The sequence below is a fragment of the Zingiber officinale genome, chromosome 6A (assembly GCF_018446385.1).
Source record: "Zingiber officinale cultivar Zhangliang chromosome 6A, Zo_v1.1, whole genome shotgun sequence".
Taxonomy (NCBI): domain Eukaryota; kingdom Viridiplantae; phylum Streptophyta; class Magnoliopsida; order Zingiberales; family Zingiberaceae; genus Zingiber; species Zingiber officinale.
In genome coordinates this window covers 19809984-19828826 of record NC_055997.1, presented here as the reverse complement: position 1 = coordinate 19828826, position 18843 = coordinate 19809984, and the positions used below count along the sequence as shown (strand labels likewise).

Below are 18843 nucleotides of genomic sequence, written 5' to 3'. Positions count from 1 at the left end.
TCTCTTGACTGCTCTGTCCACTATCTGTGTAGGTCTGCTCTCAAAACTAAGATCCTCTTGGATCTGCACTGACTGAGGCTGAATCACTTGGCTAGGGTCGTGAATGCACTTCTTTAGCATAGAGACATGAAATACATTGTATATTGCTGACATGTCTTGTGGTAAATCCATCTTGTAAGCTACCTTCCCAATCCTCTCTATAACCGGATAGGGTATATAGCGAGGACTTAACTTGCCCTTCTTGCCAAATCTCATCACTCCCTTCATCGGAGCAACCTTGAGAAAAACTGAATCCCCTACTTGGAACTCAAGTGGCCTACGACATGTGTCAGCATAACTTTTCTGTCTACTCTGGGCAGTCTCAATCCTCTGTCTGATCTTCTGGATAACTTGAGTAGTCTCATCTATCAGCTCTGTCTGAATGCCCAGTTCCACTTCCATTTCTTTTCTTTCACCTGCTTCTTGCCAGTAAATGGGTGATCTGCATTTCCTGCCATACAACGCCTCATAAGGAGCCATCTTGATGGTGGCCTGATAGCTGTTGTTGTAGGCAAATTCAGCTAAGCACAGGTACTTGCACCAACTTCCCTTGAAATATAGTGCACAAGCTCTGAGCATATCTTCTAGAATCTGATTTACTCGCTCTGTCTGTCCATCAGTCTGAGGATGGAAGGCTGTGCTGAACTTGAGTTTGGTGCCTAGTGCAGTCTGAACACACTCCCAGAAGTGAGAGGTGAAGCGTCCATCTCTATCAGAAACAATAGATTTAGGAACTCCGTGAAGTCTGATCACCTCTTTAACATACAGCTGTGCCAACTGCTCTATAGAGTGGGACACCTTGATGGCTAGAAAATGAGCAGACTTGGTCAATCTGTCCACTATCACCCATATCACATCATATCCATTTGTGGTTCTTGGAAGACCTGTTATGAAGTCCATGGATATATCTTCCCATTTCTATTCTGGTATTGGAAGAGGCTGAAGAACTCCTCCTGGTCTCTGGTGTTCTGCTTTGACCCTCTGACATGTCAGGCAGGTACTGACATATTTAGCTACATCTCTTTTGAGTCCAGACCACCAGAATCTCTGTTTCACGTCTTGATACATCTTGGTAGAACCAGGATGCATGGAATAAGGTGTACTATGAGCTTCTTCTAAAATTTTCTTTCTCAGCTCTTCATCATTGGGGACACAAAGGCAGCTCCCCTGATAAAGAATTCCACTGTCTGATACTCGAAACTCCGAATTTCCTTCTTCTTGTATCCCTTGCTTGATCTTTTGGATATCAGGATCTTCACTTTGCTTTCTCTGTATATCCTCAAGCAGGGTTGACTCTAAGGTCAATGCAGAGAGTTGCCCATAAATAATTTCCATTCCAAAATCTAACAACTCCTTCTGCAGTGGTAGGGCTAATGATGGCAAAGACAACAGGGTTGCACTAGATTTTCTGTTTAGTGCATCTGCCACTTTGTTGGCTTTGCCTGGGTGGTAGAGGATTTCACAGTCATAATCTTTGACCAACTCTAGCCACCTACGCTGTCTCATGTTTAAGTCCTTCTGAGTGAAAAAGTACTTAAGATTTTGATGGTCTGTGAAAATTCTGCATTGAACGCCATATAAATAATGTCGCCAGAGTTTTAGTGCAAAGACCACAGCTTCCAGCTCAAGATCATGAGTGGGGTAGTTCTTTTCATAATCTTTGAGTTGTCTGGAAGCATAAGCTATCACTTTTCCTTCCTGCATGAGTACATCTCCTAAGCCCATCTTGGAAGCATCACTGTAGATGTCAAAACTCCTGTCACTTTCTGGAATTGTCAGGATAGGAGCACTGGTCAGTCTCTTCTTGAGCTCTTGGAAACTCTGCTCACATTTATCTGACCATTCAAACTTCTTGTTTTTCCTGGTGAGGGCTGTTAGTGGAGAGGCTATCCTAGAAAAGTCCTCCACGAATTTCCTGTAATACCCAGCTAAACCAAGGAAGCTTCTGATCTCCCTGGCATTCTTGGGTCTGCTCTAGTTGTTGACTGCTTCTATTTTGGCTGGATTCACTTGAATGCCTTCTTTAGAAATTATGTGACCTAGAAATGCCACCTGATCTAACCAGAATTCTCACTTTGAGAATTTCACGTAAAGCTGCTTTTGCTGAAGAGTCTCCAGTACTATCCTCAAGTGCGTGTCATGCTCCTCTGGGGCTCTGGAATAGATTAGAATGTCATCGATGAACACAATGACAAATTTGTCAAGGTATTCTCTGAACACCCTGTTCATCAGGTCCATGAAAACTGCAGGTGCATTAGTCACACCAAAAGGCATGACTACGAACTCGTAGTGTCCGTATCTGGTCCTGAAAGCCGTTCTGGGTATATCCTTTTCCTTCACTTTCAACTGATGGTACCCAGAGCGTAGGTCTATCTTGGAGAACACTGTTGCCCTCTCAATTGATCAAATAAGTCGTCGATCCTGGGGAGGGGGTACTTGTTCTTGATTGCCACTTGATTCAGAGCTCCATAATCTATGCACATCCGCATAGATCCATCTTTCTTCTTGACAAACAACACAGGAGCTCCCCAAGGTGAGTGACTAGGGCGAATGAAGCCTTTGTCAAGTAACTCCTGTAGTTGTGCTTGTAACTCTTTCAACTCTGCTGGAGACATGTGATACGGAGCTTTTGAAATTGGACTGGTACCAGGAACCAATTCAATCTCAACTCCACTTCTCTATTGGGAGGCAGTCCAGGTAGCCCTTCTGGAAATACCTTTGGATACTCACAGACTACCCGAACACCTTCCTGCTTGGGTCTTTCTTGTTATCTTTGTCCTTCCAGTTCTGATTACTTGACTGGGGTCTCTGTTTCCCCCCACTGTCTTGTCTTCTATCTTGACTGGCTTGTGTTGCGTTTGTTGTGCCTTGTTGCTATTCAGATAGTGCTCACTAATGCCCTGCTGACCAGCTCTTCACCAATCTATGGTCGGTGAGTTTCACTACTCACATTAAGTGTTATTTCTGGTCTCAGCATTAGGAGCATCAATCTGACTCGTCCTTTCACTGTACTTACTAACTCTAGGCAAAGGTGAGCTAGCCTGTTAAATCTTTTAACCGCTTCTTCTATTGGTAGGTCACCTTGTCTGAATTCTATAAGCTCCTCATATTGTTTATTAGTGATCCGTTGACGAAAGAATTCTTCGTAAAACTCTATCCCGAAGTCAACCCAGCTCATCTGGTTGACTGCTCTCTTACTCTTAACTTGCTCCCACTACATACGAGCATCTCCAGATAGGCAGAAAGAGGCACACTTAACCTTCTCGACTTCTGGCCAGTCAAGAAGCTCCATTGTGCTCTCCAGTGTCTTGAACCAAGCCTGGGCATCCCAGGGTCAGTCGTGCCTGAGAAACTTCCTGGCTTCAGCTTCAGCCACTGTATCAGGGATGCTTCCTGTCTTCTAGGTGTTGTGGCGACTTCCAGGGCAACTGATGGGACTTCTATCACCACTGGGGTCTCCATATTAATGGTTGGAGAAGTGGAAAGAGCTACCTTCTGATTGGCCATTAGATTGACAATCACTTGCTGCTGCTTGCTACTTGTCTCTGAAGTTGAGCAGCAACTTCAGGGAGAATAGGCCCAGGGGTTCTGGGTTCTTCGTTCTCCTGAACTTGGTCCTCAGTATGAACGGTACGGGGACGTCCTCTTCTTGACATCTAATTATGCAGAGGAAAAAGACTAAATAGCTTCTCTAACCCTTCTAATCATATATATATATATGAATAAAGAAAAGGGAAACAAAATCTTCTATCTTACTTAAGCACTCAAAAAAAATAAGTACTCTATACTGCAGTTAATAATAAGAAAAGCAGAATAAAGAAAGGATTTAAAAACTTTCTTACTTGAAGATGGCAAGGCTGATGCTGATGTGTGTGTGATGCTGGAGAATGGAACACTGCTCTGATTCCAACTGTAACGACCACCCTTCTTACTACTACTACTTTCTAAGGATGACCGTTACTTATCTACAAACTCTACTTAACCGGTATAATTAAAAACACATGGAAACCCTACCAAAAAATTTCGGCAGAGTCTCCCCTATACCGGTGACCATATTCAACAATACATACATATATACTCAGCCACAGGCGGCTGGAAATATATCAAAGACCCACGCAGTTTAATAAGACACAACAACTTAAAATAAAACTAATCTAGCAATGGTAAACAAATAAAACTCCAACAGTGGAAACATAACTTCTTACTACAAAATTTTATTATCAACTTAATAAGAAATTAAACTAAACATATTCTTAAACTAAGTAAGTTCTTTAGCTAAGTCCCAAGGATCTCTATAGTCCACGCATCACACACTTCTCTTGCATCTCCTTGTCGCCTTCCTTCACTGTATCTTTCCTTTCCCTTTATCTGCAGTAGGAGGAAATGTAAACTATAAGCATAAAGCTTAGTGAGCGCTATCTAACTCACAAAAACTCGATATGCATGTATATAAATAAAAACATGCTAAAACTGAATGCTAACATGTAAAGCTACTCATGCTCATACATAGCAAAGAAATCATACTAACTGAAATACTAAACATGTATAGCTAATCATGCTCATAAACCAATAAAGGAATCATACTAACTGAAATACTAAACATGTAAAGCTAACTCACGCTCACAAGAATAAAACTATAACTGCATGCTGAAAGCAAATAAAGCTAAACATGCTGAATAATCTAATAGCAAGAAACAATAAAACTACTACTGCATGCTTCAAATAACAAGAAACTAAACTTTCTAATTCTAAACATATTTGAAGCTTGCTTCATTTGTTTCAAAACTTATAATTTAATACTTCAAAATAATAATAAACTTCTTTTGGGCCCGACATTGTACCAATTTGCGCGCATCCTTAATAAGAGTCGAGGTAGCTAATCCCGAAACTACTAAGGTACTTCTAGGCGATCTTGTGCCTAGGGACGATCTAGGAGCCCACCCAATGGACCTTGTGTCCTGGACCTTGTGTCCGGTACATGCCATTAAAAGTAAAATACTTTCTTTTTAACTATAACTTCCTTATACTTGCCCTTACTTGGCATTTACGCAAACACTTTGTGTGCGCTTTTGATATTCAACTTCTGGAACTGAGATCAAGCCTAGACATTGGTTTTTCTTGCTTATAGTTTCTCAAAGACAGAAACTCATGCTTATGAAATAGCAAAGAAACTAATAATTGCATGCTCAAGATATACTAACTGTAATTAAACAGAAACAAACTGCTTTCTGGAAATTAGAGGCTGTTCATGCTTAATAACTAGCAATGAAAACTTCATTCTTGCTGGAATAACAAATAGGAAATCTCATGCTTACTGGAATAACTTTATACTTCAAAAGAAATCCGAAACTCGACACAAATTGTTCATGCTTATTAAAATGCAAGGTACCCAAAACTAAAACACTGATGTTAAGGACTGTTCTTGCTCCTTAAGTGCAAAGACAAGAAAGCTGTAATGCTAAACTTATTCTAACTAAATAAAGATTGTTCTTGCCCCTAAAACAGCAACAAAAGATCTACCCAAACATACTAGCGTTCCAAGCTCATAAATAAAACTGCTCATAAGGCAATAAGGGACTAAAGAACACTGTATGCTTGATTTACAAAGAAATTCATGTTCGACATAAAAAAAAACTAAATTCGGCAAATAGATTAGAAGGCTGATCTTGCCCGTGCATAGCAAATGAATTCTAAAACTGAATTTCTGGAGGAACCTGCAAATAAGCTAAGGCTGGAATCTACACAAAGGTGCTAAAATGAAGGTCGTTCATGCTTGTTCAAGTAAGGAAAATGCACCACATATATATATATGTTCTGTTCATGCTAAATATGGTAGCAAGGAAAGGAAAACTAATCTGCATGACACTATAGATAAATCCGTTCATGCCCATTAAACAAGGAAATACAATCAAAGATGCTAGTTATAAGAGGCTGTTCATAGTTGGTAAATCAGTGAAGAATTAGATACTGGGATGCTAAAAGGGTCGGCTGCTCCTGCCTGTTAAGCTACAAAAAAAAACTTATAACAGAATTTCTAACTACAAGGCTGTGCATGCTTGTTAAACCACAAAAGAATTCAAATCTGCATTGAAATCAAGGCTGTTTACATTCTTTGAATAGCAGAGGGATTAAAACTCGAAATGCTAAAAAAAAAACAACCAACGAATCTAGGGTTGTTCCTGCTCAGCGAGAAAACAGAGAAGAAAAGCGGAACCGTGGAACAACTCCTACTGCAGGTGAGTAGAAACTCACCTTAGGTTTTCCTTGACTTACAACCGACGGCAGCTTCTAGGGTTTGCGGAGAGATGAAGGTTTCGGCTCTTCTTTGTGCCCGCGCGCTCTCCTTGCCGAGAGAAACTCGAACTTGTGAAGAATCCGCGGAGAAGGGAGCTCGCCGGCCGCCGGAAAACCAACCCTAGCCGCCGCTGCGTTTCCGCCCGAGAGGAGCGCCGTCGCGTGAAGGAGGAGAAGAATTTTGAGAGAAAATGTTTTGATTTTTCCAAAAATCCAAAACCTAATTCCCTTTCTTATATTCGGGTTTAATCAAGACTATGCTATAAACTTAATTCTCTCCATATAAGGTTAACAAAACCGTGTAGCTCAGCTGGTTGGGCTGGTTTTGCTTGGGTCACAGATTGCAGGTTCAAAACTCGCTACAATCCCTCTTTTTTTTTTCGAGTATTCTCTATTACTAACTTCTACCTTATATATATTTTATTCCATATATAATTAACAAAACAACTATAGACCGGTTGGTTGGGCTGGGTTCGGCTGAGGTTCGGCTCGGGTCAAGGTCTCGGGTTTGAGTCTCACCTTCAACGTTTTTTTATCAAAACTTCTTTCTTTTTGTAACCCTACTAAACGACCTCCAAAAATTATGTAAAAATACTCTAAAAATTTCTAAAAATCTCTAGAATATTTTAAAAGTATTTCCAAATATTTTTATGGACTTTTAGAACTTGAAATAGGAAAAATTGGGTCGTTACAAGGTGACTCACCATAGCCCAGAAGTTTATCCAAAGAATGTCTATTTGTTGAGCCCAAAGCTAAACCTGAATCTAACACAAAGTTAAACTAAATCCTAAAAATTGAATCTAACTCATCTCACAAAATTATAGAATTCCCTGATTGAAAATTTAGATCAGGTGAGATGATTAAGGACTAAAAATTAAATTAAATTAAATTAAATTAAGAAGGGGAGCCTTGGCGAAACGGTAAAGTTGTTGCTATGTAACCAAAAGGTCACGGGTTCGAATCCTAGAAACAGCCTCTTGCAAAAAGCAGGGTAAGGCTGCGTATAATGGATCCTTGCTCTGGACCCCACATGGCGGGAGCTTCATGCACTGTTTTTTTTTTAAAAAATTAAATTAAAATTTTAAAATCATTTTTAAAAATTCTTTTAAAAATCTTTTTAACTTAAAAACAAAGTATTTTAAAAATCTTTTTAACTTAAAAAATTATTTTAAAATTTTTTTTAACTTAAAAAAATCATTTTAAAATCTTTTTAATTTAAAAAATATTTTAAAAATCCTTTTAACTTAAAAAATTATTTTAAAAAATCTTTTTAATTTTAAAAAAATTATTTTAAAAATCCTTTTAGCTTAAAAAAATTATTTTAAAAACCTTTTTAACTTAACAATTATTTTAAAAATATTTTTAACTTAAAAATTATTTTAAAAAACTCCTTAAAAATTATATTACAAACTCGTTAAAAATTATTTTTAAAAACTCTTTGAAAATCTTTTTAAAAACTCTTTAAAATTCATTTAATAATAATAATAATAATAATAATAATAAAATAAAATAAATGATAGTTATTATTATTTTACTATTATTCTTACCTAAGTATGGTTGAACTTAAAACATAGACTAACCCTCAACCCCTACTTATTGTAGGAAACTAATTGGATCTTGGACAGTGGTTGCTCCAAACATATGACTGGAGATCACACCAAATTTACTCAACTTACCTACAAAAGTTTAGGAACAGTTGTCTTTGGTAACAATAACAAACTTAAGGTAATTGGTATAGGTAACATTGAGCTTAAAATTGACTTCATTATTACAAATGTTTTATTTGTTGAAAATTTCAAGTATAATCTCCTTAGTATCAATCAATTGTGTGACACTAGATATAAGGTTAGGTTTTTGTCTTCAGAATATCTAATCAAGCACCTAGATAACCCTACGATAAGTCTAAAAGGGTTTAGAAAAGATAACATCTATGCAATTAACTTAACCACTTCTTCAATTAAGTGTTATTTAACACAAAAAGGAAAAACTTGGTTATGACATAGAAGAATGTCACACACTAATTTTAGAAATATAAGTAAATTAAATAGATTAGTTAGAGGATTACCAAAATTACGTAACTTAGACTCAACAATATGTAATGCTTGTCAACAAGGTAAACAAACAAAATCTACTCACAAACCAACTAATCAAACTCAAACCAACTTAATACTAGAACTTCTACATTTAGACTTATTTGACTCCCATGAGGTCAAATCAATAAATGGAAGTTTATATTGTCTAGTAATAATAGACGATTATTCTAGGTTTACTTGGGTAAAATTTTTAAAAAATAAAGATGAAACATTTGAAATCTTTACAAACTTTTGCAAACAAGTTGAAAATGAAAAATACCTTAAAATTAAAGGAATTAGAAGTGACAATGGAGGAGAATTTAAAAATCATAACTTTAATAAATTCTATCTTGAAAATGGATATCATCGCGAATTTTCGTGTCCTAAAACTCCCTAACAAAATGGAATTGTAGAAAGGAAAAATAGAACTCTACTTGAAGCCTCTAGAACTATGCTAAATGAATATAATCTACCTAAATACTTTTGGGTAGAAGCTGTTAGCACAGCCTGCTATGTACAAAATAGAACAACACTAAATAAAACACATAACAAAATCTTTTTCGAAATATATTATAATAAACAACCCAATATAAAATATTTTAAAGTATTTGGGTGTCCAGCCTTCATACTAAACACAAGATAATACTTAGGAAAATTTACTTTTAAAATAGAAAATGGAATCTTTGTAGGATATTCACTAAATAGTAGGGGTTATATAATATATAATAAGGTTACATTAAGAATTGAAGAAACCACCAATGTAAAATTTGAGAAATCTAAACAAAACTTAGAACAAATCCAACTTCAACCAATTGAGTTTACTCAAGGCAATAGTAATCAAGAAGGAACCAATCACAAAGAGGAAGAAGAACCTCAAGAGAATCAACAGCCTAGAACCATAAGAGTCAACCCAAATCATCCAATTGACCAAATAATTGGTGATCAAGATCTAAGGGTTCAGACTAGGTCATCCTTTAGAAACCTGAACCAAATTTCTTTGATTTCACAAATTAAACCTAAAACCATAGCTGAATCTTTACTTGATCCAGACTGGGTCATTGCTATGCAAGATGAACTAGCTCAATTTGAAAGAAATGAAGTTTGGGACTTAATACTACCACCCAAAAATAAAAAGATAATAGAAACAAAATAGGTATTTAGAAATAAATTAAGTGAAACTAGGGAAATTACTAGAAATAAATCTAGGCTAGCTGCTAAAGAGTTTAGTCAAGTAGAAGGACTTGACTATGATGAAACTTATGCCCCAATAGCTAGATTAGAGTCCATTAGAATGTTACGCAGTTATGCAGCCCATAAAGGGTTCAGACTATATCAAATAGATGTTAAATCAACCTTTCTAAATGGACTGATAAAAGAAGTCTATGTAGGACAACCACCTGAGTTTGAAAGTCTAGAATACCCTGACTATATCTTTAAATTAAAGAAAGTCTTATATGCACTTAAGCAAGCACCCAAGGCATGGTATGAAAGACTAACCTCTTACCTAATATCCAACCAAAGGGTTCAACCAAGGTCAAATTGTCCCAACCCTATTTGTTAAATTAATAAAAGAGGATATTTTTATAGCCCAAATATATGTAGATGATATAATTTTTTGTTCAACCAACTCAGAATTTTTAGAAGAATTTACAAATCTAATGGAACAAGAATTTAAAATGAGTTTAGTAGGAAAATTAACTACTTTTTAGGATTACAAATCAAACAAACAAATGAGGAAAATTATATTTATCAACAAAAATATACTAAAGAATTACTTAAAAAATTCAGGATGGAAAATACTAAAGAAATAAAAACACCTATGGCAGTTAACACAATCCTAGATGACGATTCTAATAGAAAACCAATTGACTTAAAATGCTATAGGAGTTCCATAGGTAGCCTACTATACTTAACTGCAAGTCGACCTGATATTTTATTTACAGTTAGTATGTGTGCTAGATACCAAACATGTGCTAAAGAATCTCATTTGACTCAAGTCAAAAGAATCTTTAGATACCTTAAAGGAACATTAAATGTAAGAATTTGATATCCTAGAACTAATAATTTTGAATTAATAGGGTATTCTGAGATTACGCTGGGTGTAAATTAGACCACAAGAGCACAAGTGGTGGATGTCAACTATTAGATCCATCACTTGTTAGTTGGTTTAGTAGAAAGTAACACTGTGTTGTCCTATCTATAACTGAGTCAGAGTATATAGCTATAGGAGAATGCGTTGCACAACTATTATGGATGATTCACACCTTAAAATATTTTAACTTAAACCTTACAAATGTAAGAGTGTTAATTGATAATATTAGCTCAATTAATTTAACAAAAAATTCTGTGCATCATTCAAGAACCAAACATATTGAAATTAGGCACCACTTTATCAGGGATCATGTCACTAAAGAAGATATTAAACTTAAGTACATTGAGTCCAAATCTAATTTAGCTGACATATTTACCAAACCCCTCCCTGAAAGTGAGTTTAGCAATCTACGTAGAAAATTAAGGATGTTTTTAATAGACTAGGATCCTTGAAATTCTTAAAATTGTTTTCAAAAATGGTTGTTTTCAAATTCTAGGATAAAATCTTTATTTTTTTTGTAAAATCTTTCATTTTTAGAATTTTAAATCAGTTTTAGCCTTAGACTAGAACAATTCCTTAGAAAGCATGTTCCCTTAGGGCTAGTACTTGAGCATCTCACCAATACCCTAGGATTCCCTTGTTTATGATTGCCGAACATAGAAAGGGGTGAGATGCATAGGCAAATTGCCTAGACTTAAGATGCTTATTTCAGTGTATCAATATAAGTCTGAGCGTTAAATACAAAACAGACATTAATCAGGTTAAGTTATTCAATTTAGTCAAACACTAACTGATTATAATTAGACTTAACCTGACTAACCAAGTAAAAGTTGCTATCCTCTAATAGTCAGTAAGTAGCTAATTGGTTAGACATTTTTTGTAATGTCAGGTTTAGGGAGAGGATTAATTGTTTTCATATTTATTTTGAAATTAATTTTTAAAAAATATTTCTTTAATAACATTTTAAATCTTTTTAACACTAACTTTTATAAACTAAGTTTTTTTTAAGAAAAAACAAAAACAAATTTTTTTTGGATTTTCTAAACTTAGTTTTGAAAATTAGATTTACTTAATTGGATTGTTTTATTTAGTTTCGAACTTTAAACTTTTCAAACTTAATTTTGAAAATCGTATTTATCTGCATAGTTTTGAAATTTGGAACTTACAAACTTAGGTTTGAAAAAGTTGATTTTACAAGCTTAATTTTAAAAAATAAACTTTACTCGGTTGTGTAACTTAGATTTTTCATACTTTGTTTTGAAAATTATATTCTACTTAGCTTTAAAAAAATTGGACTTTTCAACTTTAGAAACTGAGTCTTTCAAAGAGTCTTAAACTTGCAAAACTTATTTTTTTAAAAAATTTGGTTAATTTTGCAAAGTTTATCTTTGAAAAATTACTTTAAAAATTTACAAAGTTATCTTTCTAAAGTTGATGATTTTTCAAACTTAGCTATTTTTTTAAAAAGATAAAAGATAAAAGCTTAAAACAAAAGTTATCTTTCTATGTTTCTAATTCCCCCAAGTCAATCTGACTTACATTTGTAGACTTCCTTGCATTTTAAATTATCATTTGTTCTATGTTTATTTTTGATAAATGCCAAAGGGGGAGGGTTAGGTGGTTAAGTTAGTTAAACAACAAACTACCAAATTTAAAATAAAGGCTAACTTAAAAATCAAATTGATTATTTTAATTGCATATTTTTCATTAACTTAACCAGGTTGTCATTACATCAAAAAGGGAGAGATTGTTGGTGCGGTTAGCACTAACGGTCTAACTCAAATTTTGATGAATGACAAAGTAGATTAAGTTAGTTTCATTTGTGTTCTAAACACTTTGATCAAGTGTGCAGGAGAAGTCTAGACATGTCGATGGGCTGACCGGATGTCTGGCACGAAGCCCAGCTAGGTCGACGGGCCGACCGGATAGCTGGCACGAAGTCCAGACAGGTCGAAGGGATGATTGGACGTTTGGCACGAAGTCCAGCTAGGTCGATGGGCTGACCGGATAGCTGGCACGAAGTCCAGACGGGTCGACGGACTGACCGGACGTCTGACGGTAAGTTGAGGTAAGTCACTGGAGGGGATTGACTATCAGGACGCGTTCCCAGGAAGGGAACTTAGGCGTCGATTTAACTTAGAACCATTTCAGAACTCTAAGTTGAGATCTTGACTAGATTCCGATCTCGGTGAGACGGAATCTAATTACTACACTATTCCTTTTTATGACTATGATGTGCTAATACTTTGTTTTGTAGGGTAGTTTGCATTTTGCCTTGGACTAACACTTTATGCAGGTAGCTAGTAAAGTGGAGGTCCGGGCCCCCGGAAGGGATCCGAGCGCCTGGAGGTCCGAGTGCTCGGAATGCAAAACTTATCCCCAACGAGCTTCGCCACGTGGAGCACCCTGGTTGGCTCGGCTACGTCACATTCAGAGCACCTCGAAGGGATCCGGGCACCCCGAACCTCCTATATAAGGAAGGTGAAGGCTGGAGCAAATCAACAACAACAAGATCTCTCATCACGTGCTCTGCTGTGCTCCTGCGACTCCACAACCAACAAAGTGTTGTTTTCCGTTTCCTTCTTTTCATTGTCGGTATTTATTTTTCTATTAGCATTCCTGTAATTCAATTTTGTAATCAATATTCCAAATTGCTAGTGGATTTCCCAATGAAAGCACTCGACGAGTGCGAGTCTTGGAGTAGGAGTCACCGAAGGCTCCGAACCAAGTAAAAAAATACTTGTGTTAGCATTGTTGTTTTTTATTCCGTTGCGTACTAAAGTTTTTAATCACTATTCTCCCCCCTCTAGCGAATTCTCGATCCAACAGCAAGATATGGGAATTAGAAGTGAATCGCATTCAAAGAAAGTTGGAGACAAATTTAGTAAACCATATGCAAGTTACACATTGACATTAGAAGAAAGACGTGAATTTTGTCAATTTTTAAAATCTGTGAAGTTTCCTGATGGATATGCTGCTAATATATCTAGAAATGTGAATGTAAATGATGGAAAGTTACATGGACTAAAATCGTATGATTGTCATGTCTTGTTGCAAAGAATACTTCCAGTGGTCGTACGAAAATTCTTTCTAAAAGACATATGCGGCACACTAATTGAGTTATGTGATTTTTTCAAAAAGATAATTGCAAGATCTTTACACTTAGCGAACTTATGTAAAATGGAGGAGGAGATAGTTTTCATGTTATGTAAGATGGAACAAATATTTCCTCCAGCATTTTTTGATATTATGGTTCATTTGACACTTCATTTACCCTGTGAAGCCATGTTAGCTGGACCTGTTTCTTCACGATGGATGTATCCCTTTGAACGATATTTGGGCAGACTAAAAAAGTATGTTCGTAATAAATCAAGGCCTGAAGGATCTATTGCAGAAGGGAATATTGTAAATGAGACATTGACTTTCAGTTCCTTATATATGAGTCAAATTGATGACAAGATTTAGTAGGCTAGAATGAACCAAGATGTTCAACCAGTGACATGTAATTTAAGTGTTTTCTCACAATAAACAAGAGTATTTGGCAATCCACATAATCTGAAATTGCCTTTGACTTTGTATAAGAAAGCACATTGGTATATTCTTAACAATTGTAAGGAAGTTAACCAATATAGGAAGTAAGTTTTTACATTATATAATTTTATTGTTTATATTTCATTATACAATTGTAAAATAATTATTTGTTTTTGTAGTGAACATCTACAACTTCTAATTGTAAAATAATTATTTGTTTTGTAGTGAACATCTACAACTTCTATCGCATAAAGTTCATTCAAATCAACTTCTGTAATACCATGAGCGAGATTTTCCACAATGGGTTAGGGATAGAATGATAAAGTTAAAGAATTTAACAAATTTAGAAATCACAAACGAATTATATTATTTAGCAATGAGACCTGATGTTGAAGTTCAACTGTATGATACCTACATTGTAAATGGTATTTGATACTATACAAGATCTCATGATGCACGCAGAACTACTTAGAATAGTAGGGTTAGCGTACCATCATCTGATGACGGTGACAATTTAGATTTTTTTGGAGTGTTGAAGGATGTTGTTCAACTAGTTTACTCTCTCAGATATAAAGTACAATTATTTTGGTGGGAATGGTTCCAATGTAATTCGAAAAAAATCAATAGCTGATGAGTTTGGTGTGTTATCTATTGACACTTCTAAAACATGGTATGCTGATGACCCATTCATTTTGGCCAACCAAGCAAACCAAGTTTATTATTTAAATGATATAAAGGGTGGAGGTCATTGGAAGGTAGTGAGGTTCAACACCGAGAAATATATGAAGTAACTAAAGTTGATGAAGTATTAGAAGAAATTGAATTCGAAAATAATTTCAATATTGAGACTAACCAAGATAATTCTTCTAATGAAGCAACTTTAGTAGTCGGTGAAGAATTAGAGATATCCAAACTTTATAGATTAGATGTTGAGCATCAACATATAAATATGTCAAATGCATAAGTGGACCTAGCTAGGGATGCTCAAAGTTTTCTTAACGATGAGGATGAAGATACTGAAATTCATAGTGACACAGATGATCAATTATCTCTTTCAGATGATAGTGGTGATTAATTTTTATGAACATGGTAAATATGTTTTTCTTTATTTTTAATTCATTACTTATAGATATCTATATATGTTGATGCATATTTGTTGATCTATATATGATGAATATAAGACAACTATGCCGCCTAAGAGGATTGAGCATTTACTAGTTTTGGAGACACGTGTAGATGATAGTTCTTCCAGTGGTTAGTTGTTTTTTATTTAATTTACAAAAATTTTATTTAGATATTTCATCTATTAATTGTTAACACTATTGCATTTACAGGCCGACTGCTACGTAGGGAGACACGTGGCACACATTCTGATCAATTGTGATGCCAGATCAGTGATCGAGGTAGATTGCCCGTTACTTTTTGTCAGAGTGATGGACATCCCATTGGCCCTAATACAACTTCATTTATGACCGAGTTAGGCCTCTCGGTAAAGAAGTTTGCTCCCTTACAAGCTAAGAGTTGGAAGCACATCTCCGTTGAGAATAAAAGGATGATATATGATCGAATATTAGTAAGTATAAGTAATTCAATATATTTATAACCACTCCTTTATTACTAACCATGTGCAAAATAAATTTATTTTTTCAGGCTACTTTTGATATAAGTTTTCAGGAGGGTTCATCGTCGGTCATGAAGGACACCGACCGATTGATGAATGCACGATATAGAGACAATAGATCTAAAATGCATAACTATTATAAGAAGTTATCACACCTTCCTTTTGCTGAGCGCGACAACATATTCTTATTGAGTTCTGTGAGACTCGAGATGATTGGGACTACATGTGTGTTCTATTTGAATCTGAGGCATTTCAGGTAACTTATTCTATAACAAATGTCTTATTTATATAAAACTTTAATTATTTGTCCTATAACTATTGTTTTGTTTATACAAAATTTTGTGTTGTAGAAACGATCTGCAATAAATGTCAAAAATCGAGGAAAACTCCCATATAACCATCGCAGAGGTTCTAAATCATTCATCCAGTATAGTTACGACAGTGTAAGTGTTAATTTTATAGTTATCTTATATTGTTTGTTGATTAAAATCACTATAAGAAAATTGGGATTCTACAACACTTACATGACAACGCTTTTTATAAAAAGCGTTGTCTATTTTTTTTTAACAACGCTTTTAGTGAAAAGCGTTGTCTATTTCATTATTTTCTTATTAATAGACAACGCTTTTCTAAAAACCGTTGTCTATTAGTGATTTTTACAGGTCAAAGACAACGCTTCGTAAAAAGCGTTGTCTATTAGACTTTGTTTTAGTGTCTACGACAACGTTTTTTAAAAAGTGTTGTCTATTGTTAAGTTCTCATCTAAATCTTGATTAATACAAACCGTTGGATCTAAGTAAGGAGTAGAAAACCCGAACCCTTCTCCCAACTCCTATCTTCCGATCGTTTTTGATCCCGAACCCTTCTCCCAACTCCTCATCTCACGCGGCCTTCTCCATCCAACTCCTCTCCGGTCAACCACTCCTCCGAACTCCTCTCCGTCAAGACCACACCTTCGTCAAGCGGCAGATCCCGGTGCTAAGGCGATGGACCACGACAGATCGACCCATCTCTTCGCCTCCTTCTCCCCCGACGTTGAGGCGGTGACTGGTATAAGGAGGACAAGATGAGCGTGAGTCCAGTGCCGGCCTCGGACACACATGGCAACCTGAACGAGCAGATCCCGCAGCTTATGCAGTGCAAGCCACTCGCCGTACAGGAGGTAACATCTCGCCTTTTCCCTCGCTTATTTTCATCTGATCGCTCCTTCGATTTATTCCTTCTCTGGTTAGGATGTTTGTTTTGGGGGTTTTCTGCTCGATTCATGCATATTCTTTGCAGATCTGAGGTTGAGTGGGTTTTCTGCTAGAAAAAAAACGTAGCCTGCTAGACTCCTCTCGCCTACGCAACCCTAATGGAGTCCGTCGTGGCATCGGCAGCGATCCCATCATCGCCGTCTCCCCCTCTCCTTCTTCTTGCCCAAGAGAACAATGCCTCGGCGCCAATTTCTTCCACCGATCGCCTCCAAGAGCGGTTTGTGCCCTTTTCCTTCTTTTTTTTTCCCGTCTTTGATTCTATCGCTGTTTTAATTTTCTGCTTTTGCATCATTTTAGATCGGGAAGATGAAAAGGATCTTAATTTTGCGTTTGAGAGCACCAGCCTTGTGCCTTTCCTCGGTGGTCGCGGTTCCCTTTCCCACCTTCCCAAGGTTTTTCGTTCATTTCAACTGCTTTTCTTCTCTTCCTGTTTCTGGGATGGGGGAAGCTTTCCTTTTTAAAGCTCCTTTTGTGATCTCTTATTAGGATGCGACGATGGGGTTGGTTTTGAGTGCTGTAGCTGGAAGAGGGTGGACGATGGGATCTGAAATGGAAGGCCCTCCCATCCCAGCTGACGCTGATTCAACTGATCAGACTGTTCTTACCTTCCCATGGTCCTTATACACCAAATCTCCCCGACGTCGGATGCGCGTCTCCTTCACTTGCAACGTCTGTGGCCAGTGAACGACTCGCGCCATCAACCCCGATGCTTACACTGATGGCACCGTCTTTGTTCAGGTACTTTACAAGTCACTTTTCAAATGCAGCAGTTTTCCGTTCGGTCCTCTTCCTTGTTAGCAGCAGGGATTGTTTCCTCTTTCTGATGCAAACTCAATGTCTTGGCCAGTCCATATTTCATTCCTAGACTGTAATGATTTTCTTTGTTGGACTATAGGGTGGGTTAATGTCGCTTGTTAATGAATAATCTGATGATTTATTTATCCTATGTGACTTAATTATTTCTCCTTGATACAATTATAAATGCTTTAATTTGTTAGAGACGATGGGAAATAGTTTATCTGATCAGCATGCCATTCGGAATTCAATTTTTGATTGAGCTGATTTTTCTTGTAAGTTATATAGAAAAAATATTCGTAGAGGTTTCTATTGTATCTTTTCATAAGCCTCTGGAAATTTATGAAATATTACTCAAGTTATAGGAGGACTCCTCTAGTTACATGTATTAATTGTTTGTTCTATTAACAAGGAATAGAGGTAAATGCTTCTATTCCCTTCTTGTGTCTTGCTAATTGCTAAAAGTTCACAATGAGTTCACATTGTTAAGACATTAGCTTTTGCAGTCCAATGTTTGTTTAGTGTTCTTTTTTTCCCTATGAAAATAATATTTGGAATTTCTTACCGTTTATCATTGTGAGTTAATAACTATATTTATAAGTTTTTAAATAAAATTTCAGCTTAGGGTGCTTTGCGAAAAAGCTAAGGAGGTTTTAATGGAAGAAAGTAATGTTCAGGTAGACATGACTTCTTTTAAGTAAGTTATTCAATCTAGTTAAGGCCCTTGTTAAAGTATAACACTGTTGAATTTCCTTGAAGTTGTTCACTCACATGCTGGCCATGATCATTCTCTATTAAAATTAGAAAGGAATGTAAACAACATAAACCTCAACTGATGTCTCATAAGAAGTTCTTATTGTTGGTGCGGTTAGCACTAACGATTTAACCCAGGTTTTGATGAATGACAAATAGGTTAAGTTAGGTTTGTCGTTATCTAATGCTTTGATCGAGTATGCAGGCTAAGTCCAGATAGGTCGACGGGCTGACCGGATGTCTGGCACGAAGTCCAAGCGGGTCGACGGGCTGACCGGACACTTGGCGAGAAGTCCAGCTAGGTCGACGGGCTGACCAGATAGCTGGCACGAAGTCCAAGCGGGTCGACAGGCTGACCGGACGCTTGGCACGAAGTCCAGCTACGTCGAC

The 18843-nt window shown here is 36.4% G+C and overlaps 1 protein-coding gene across 1 annotated transcript; it reads left to right on the top strand.

Annotated features, from left to right (window-relative positions):
- The first annotated feature begins 16994 nt into the window (after positions 1 to 16994).
- On the top strand, positions 16995 to 17636 carry LOC121993783. The gene is made up of 3 exons (XM_042548096.1): positions 16995 to 17122; positions 17203 to 17297; positions 17392 to 17636. The coding sequence occupies exons 1-3, from the start codon at positions 17080 to 17082 to the stop codon at positions 17587 to 17589; spliced, it is 336 nt and encodes a 111-aa protein (XP_042404030.1). The 5' UTR covers positions 16995 to 17079; the 3' UTR covers positions 17590 to 17636.
- Positions 17637 to 18843: the final 1207 nt, after the last annotated feature.

Bases quoted from the DNA above. Each gene is read 5' to 3' on its own strand.
- LOC121993783 (XM_042548096.1), top strand. From the start codon at position 17,080: ATGCCTCGGCGCCAATTTCTTCCACCGATCGCCTCCAAGAGCG. The intron at 17,123-17,202 runs GTTTGTGCCCTT...GCATCATTTTAG, and splicing joins ACCGATCGCCTCCAAGAGCG to ATCGGGAAGATGAAAAGGAT. The intron at 17,298-17,391 runs GTTTTTCGTTCA...ATCTCTTATTAG, and splicing joins CCCTTTCCCACCTTCCCAAG to GATGCGACGATGGGGTTGGT.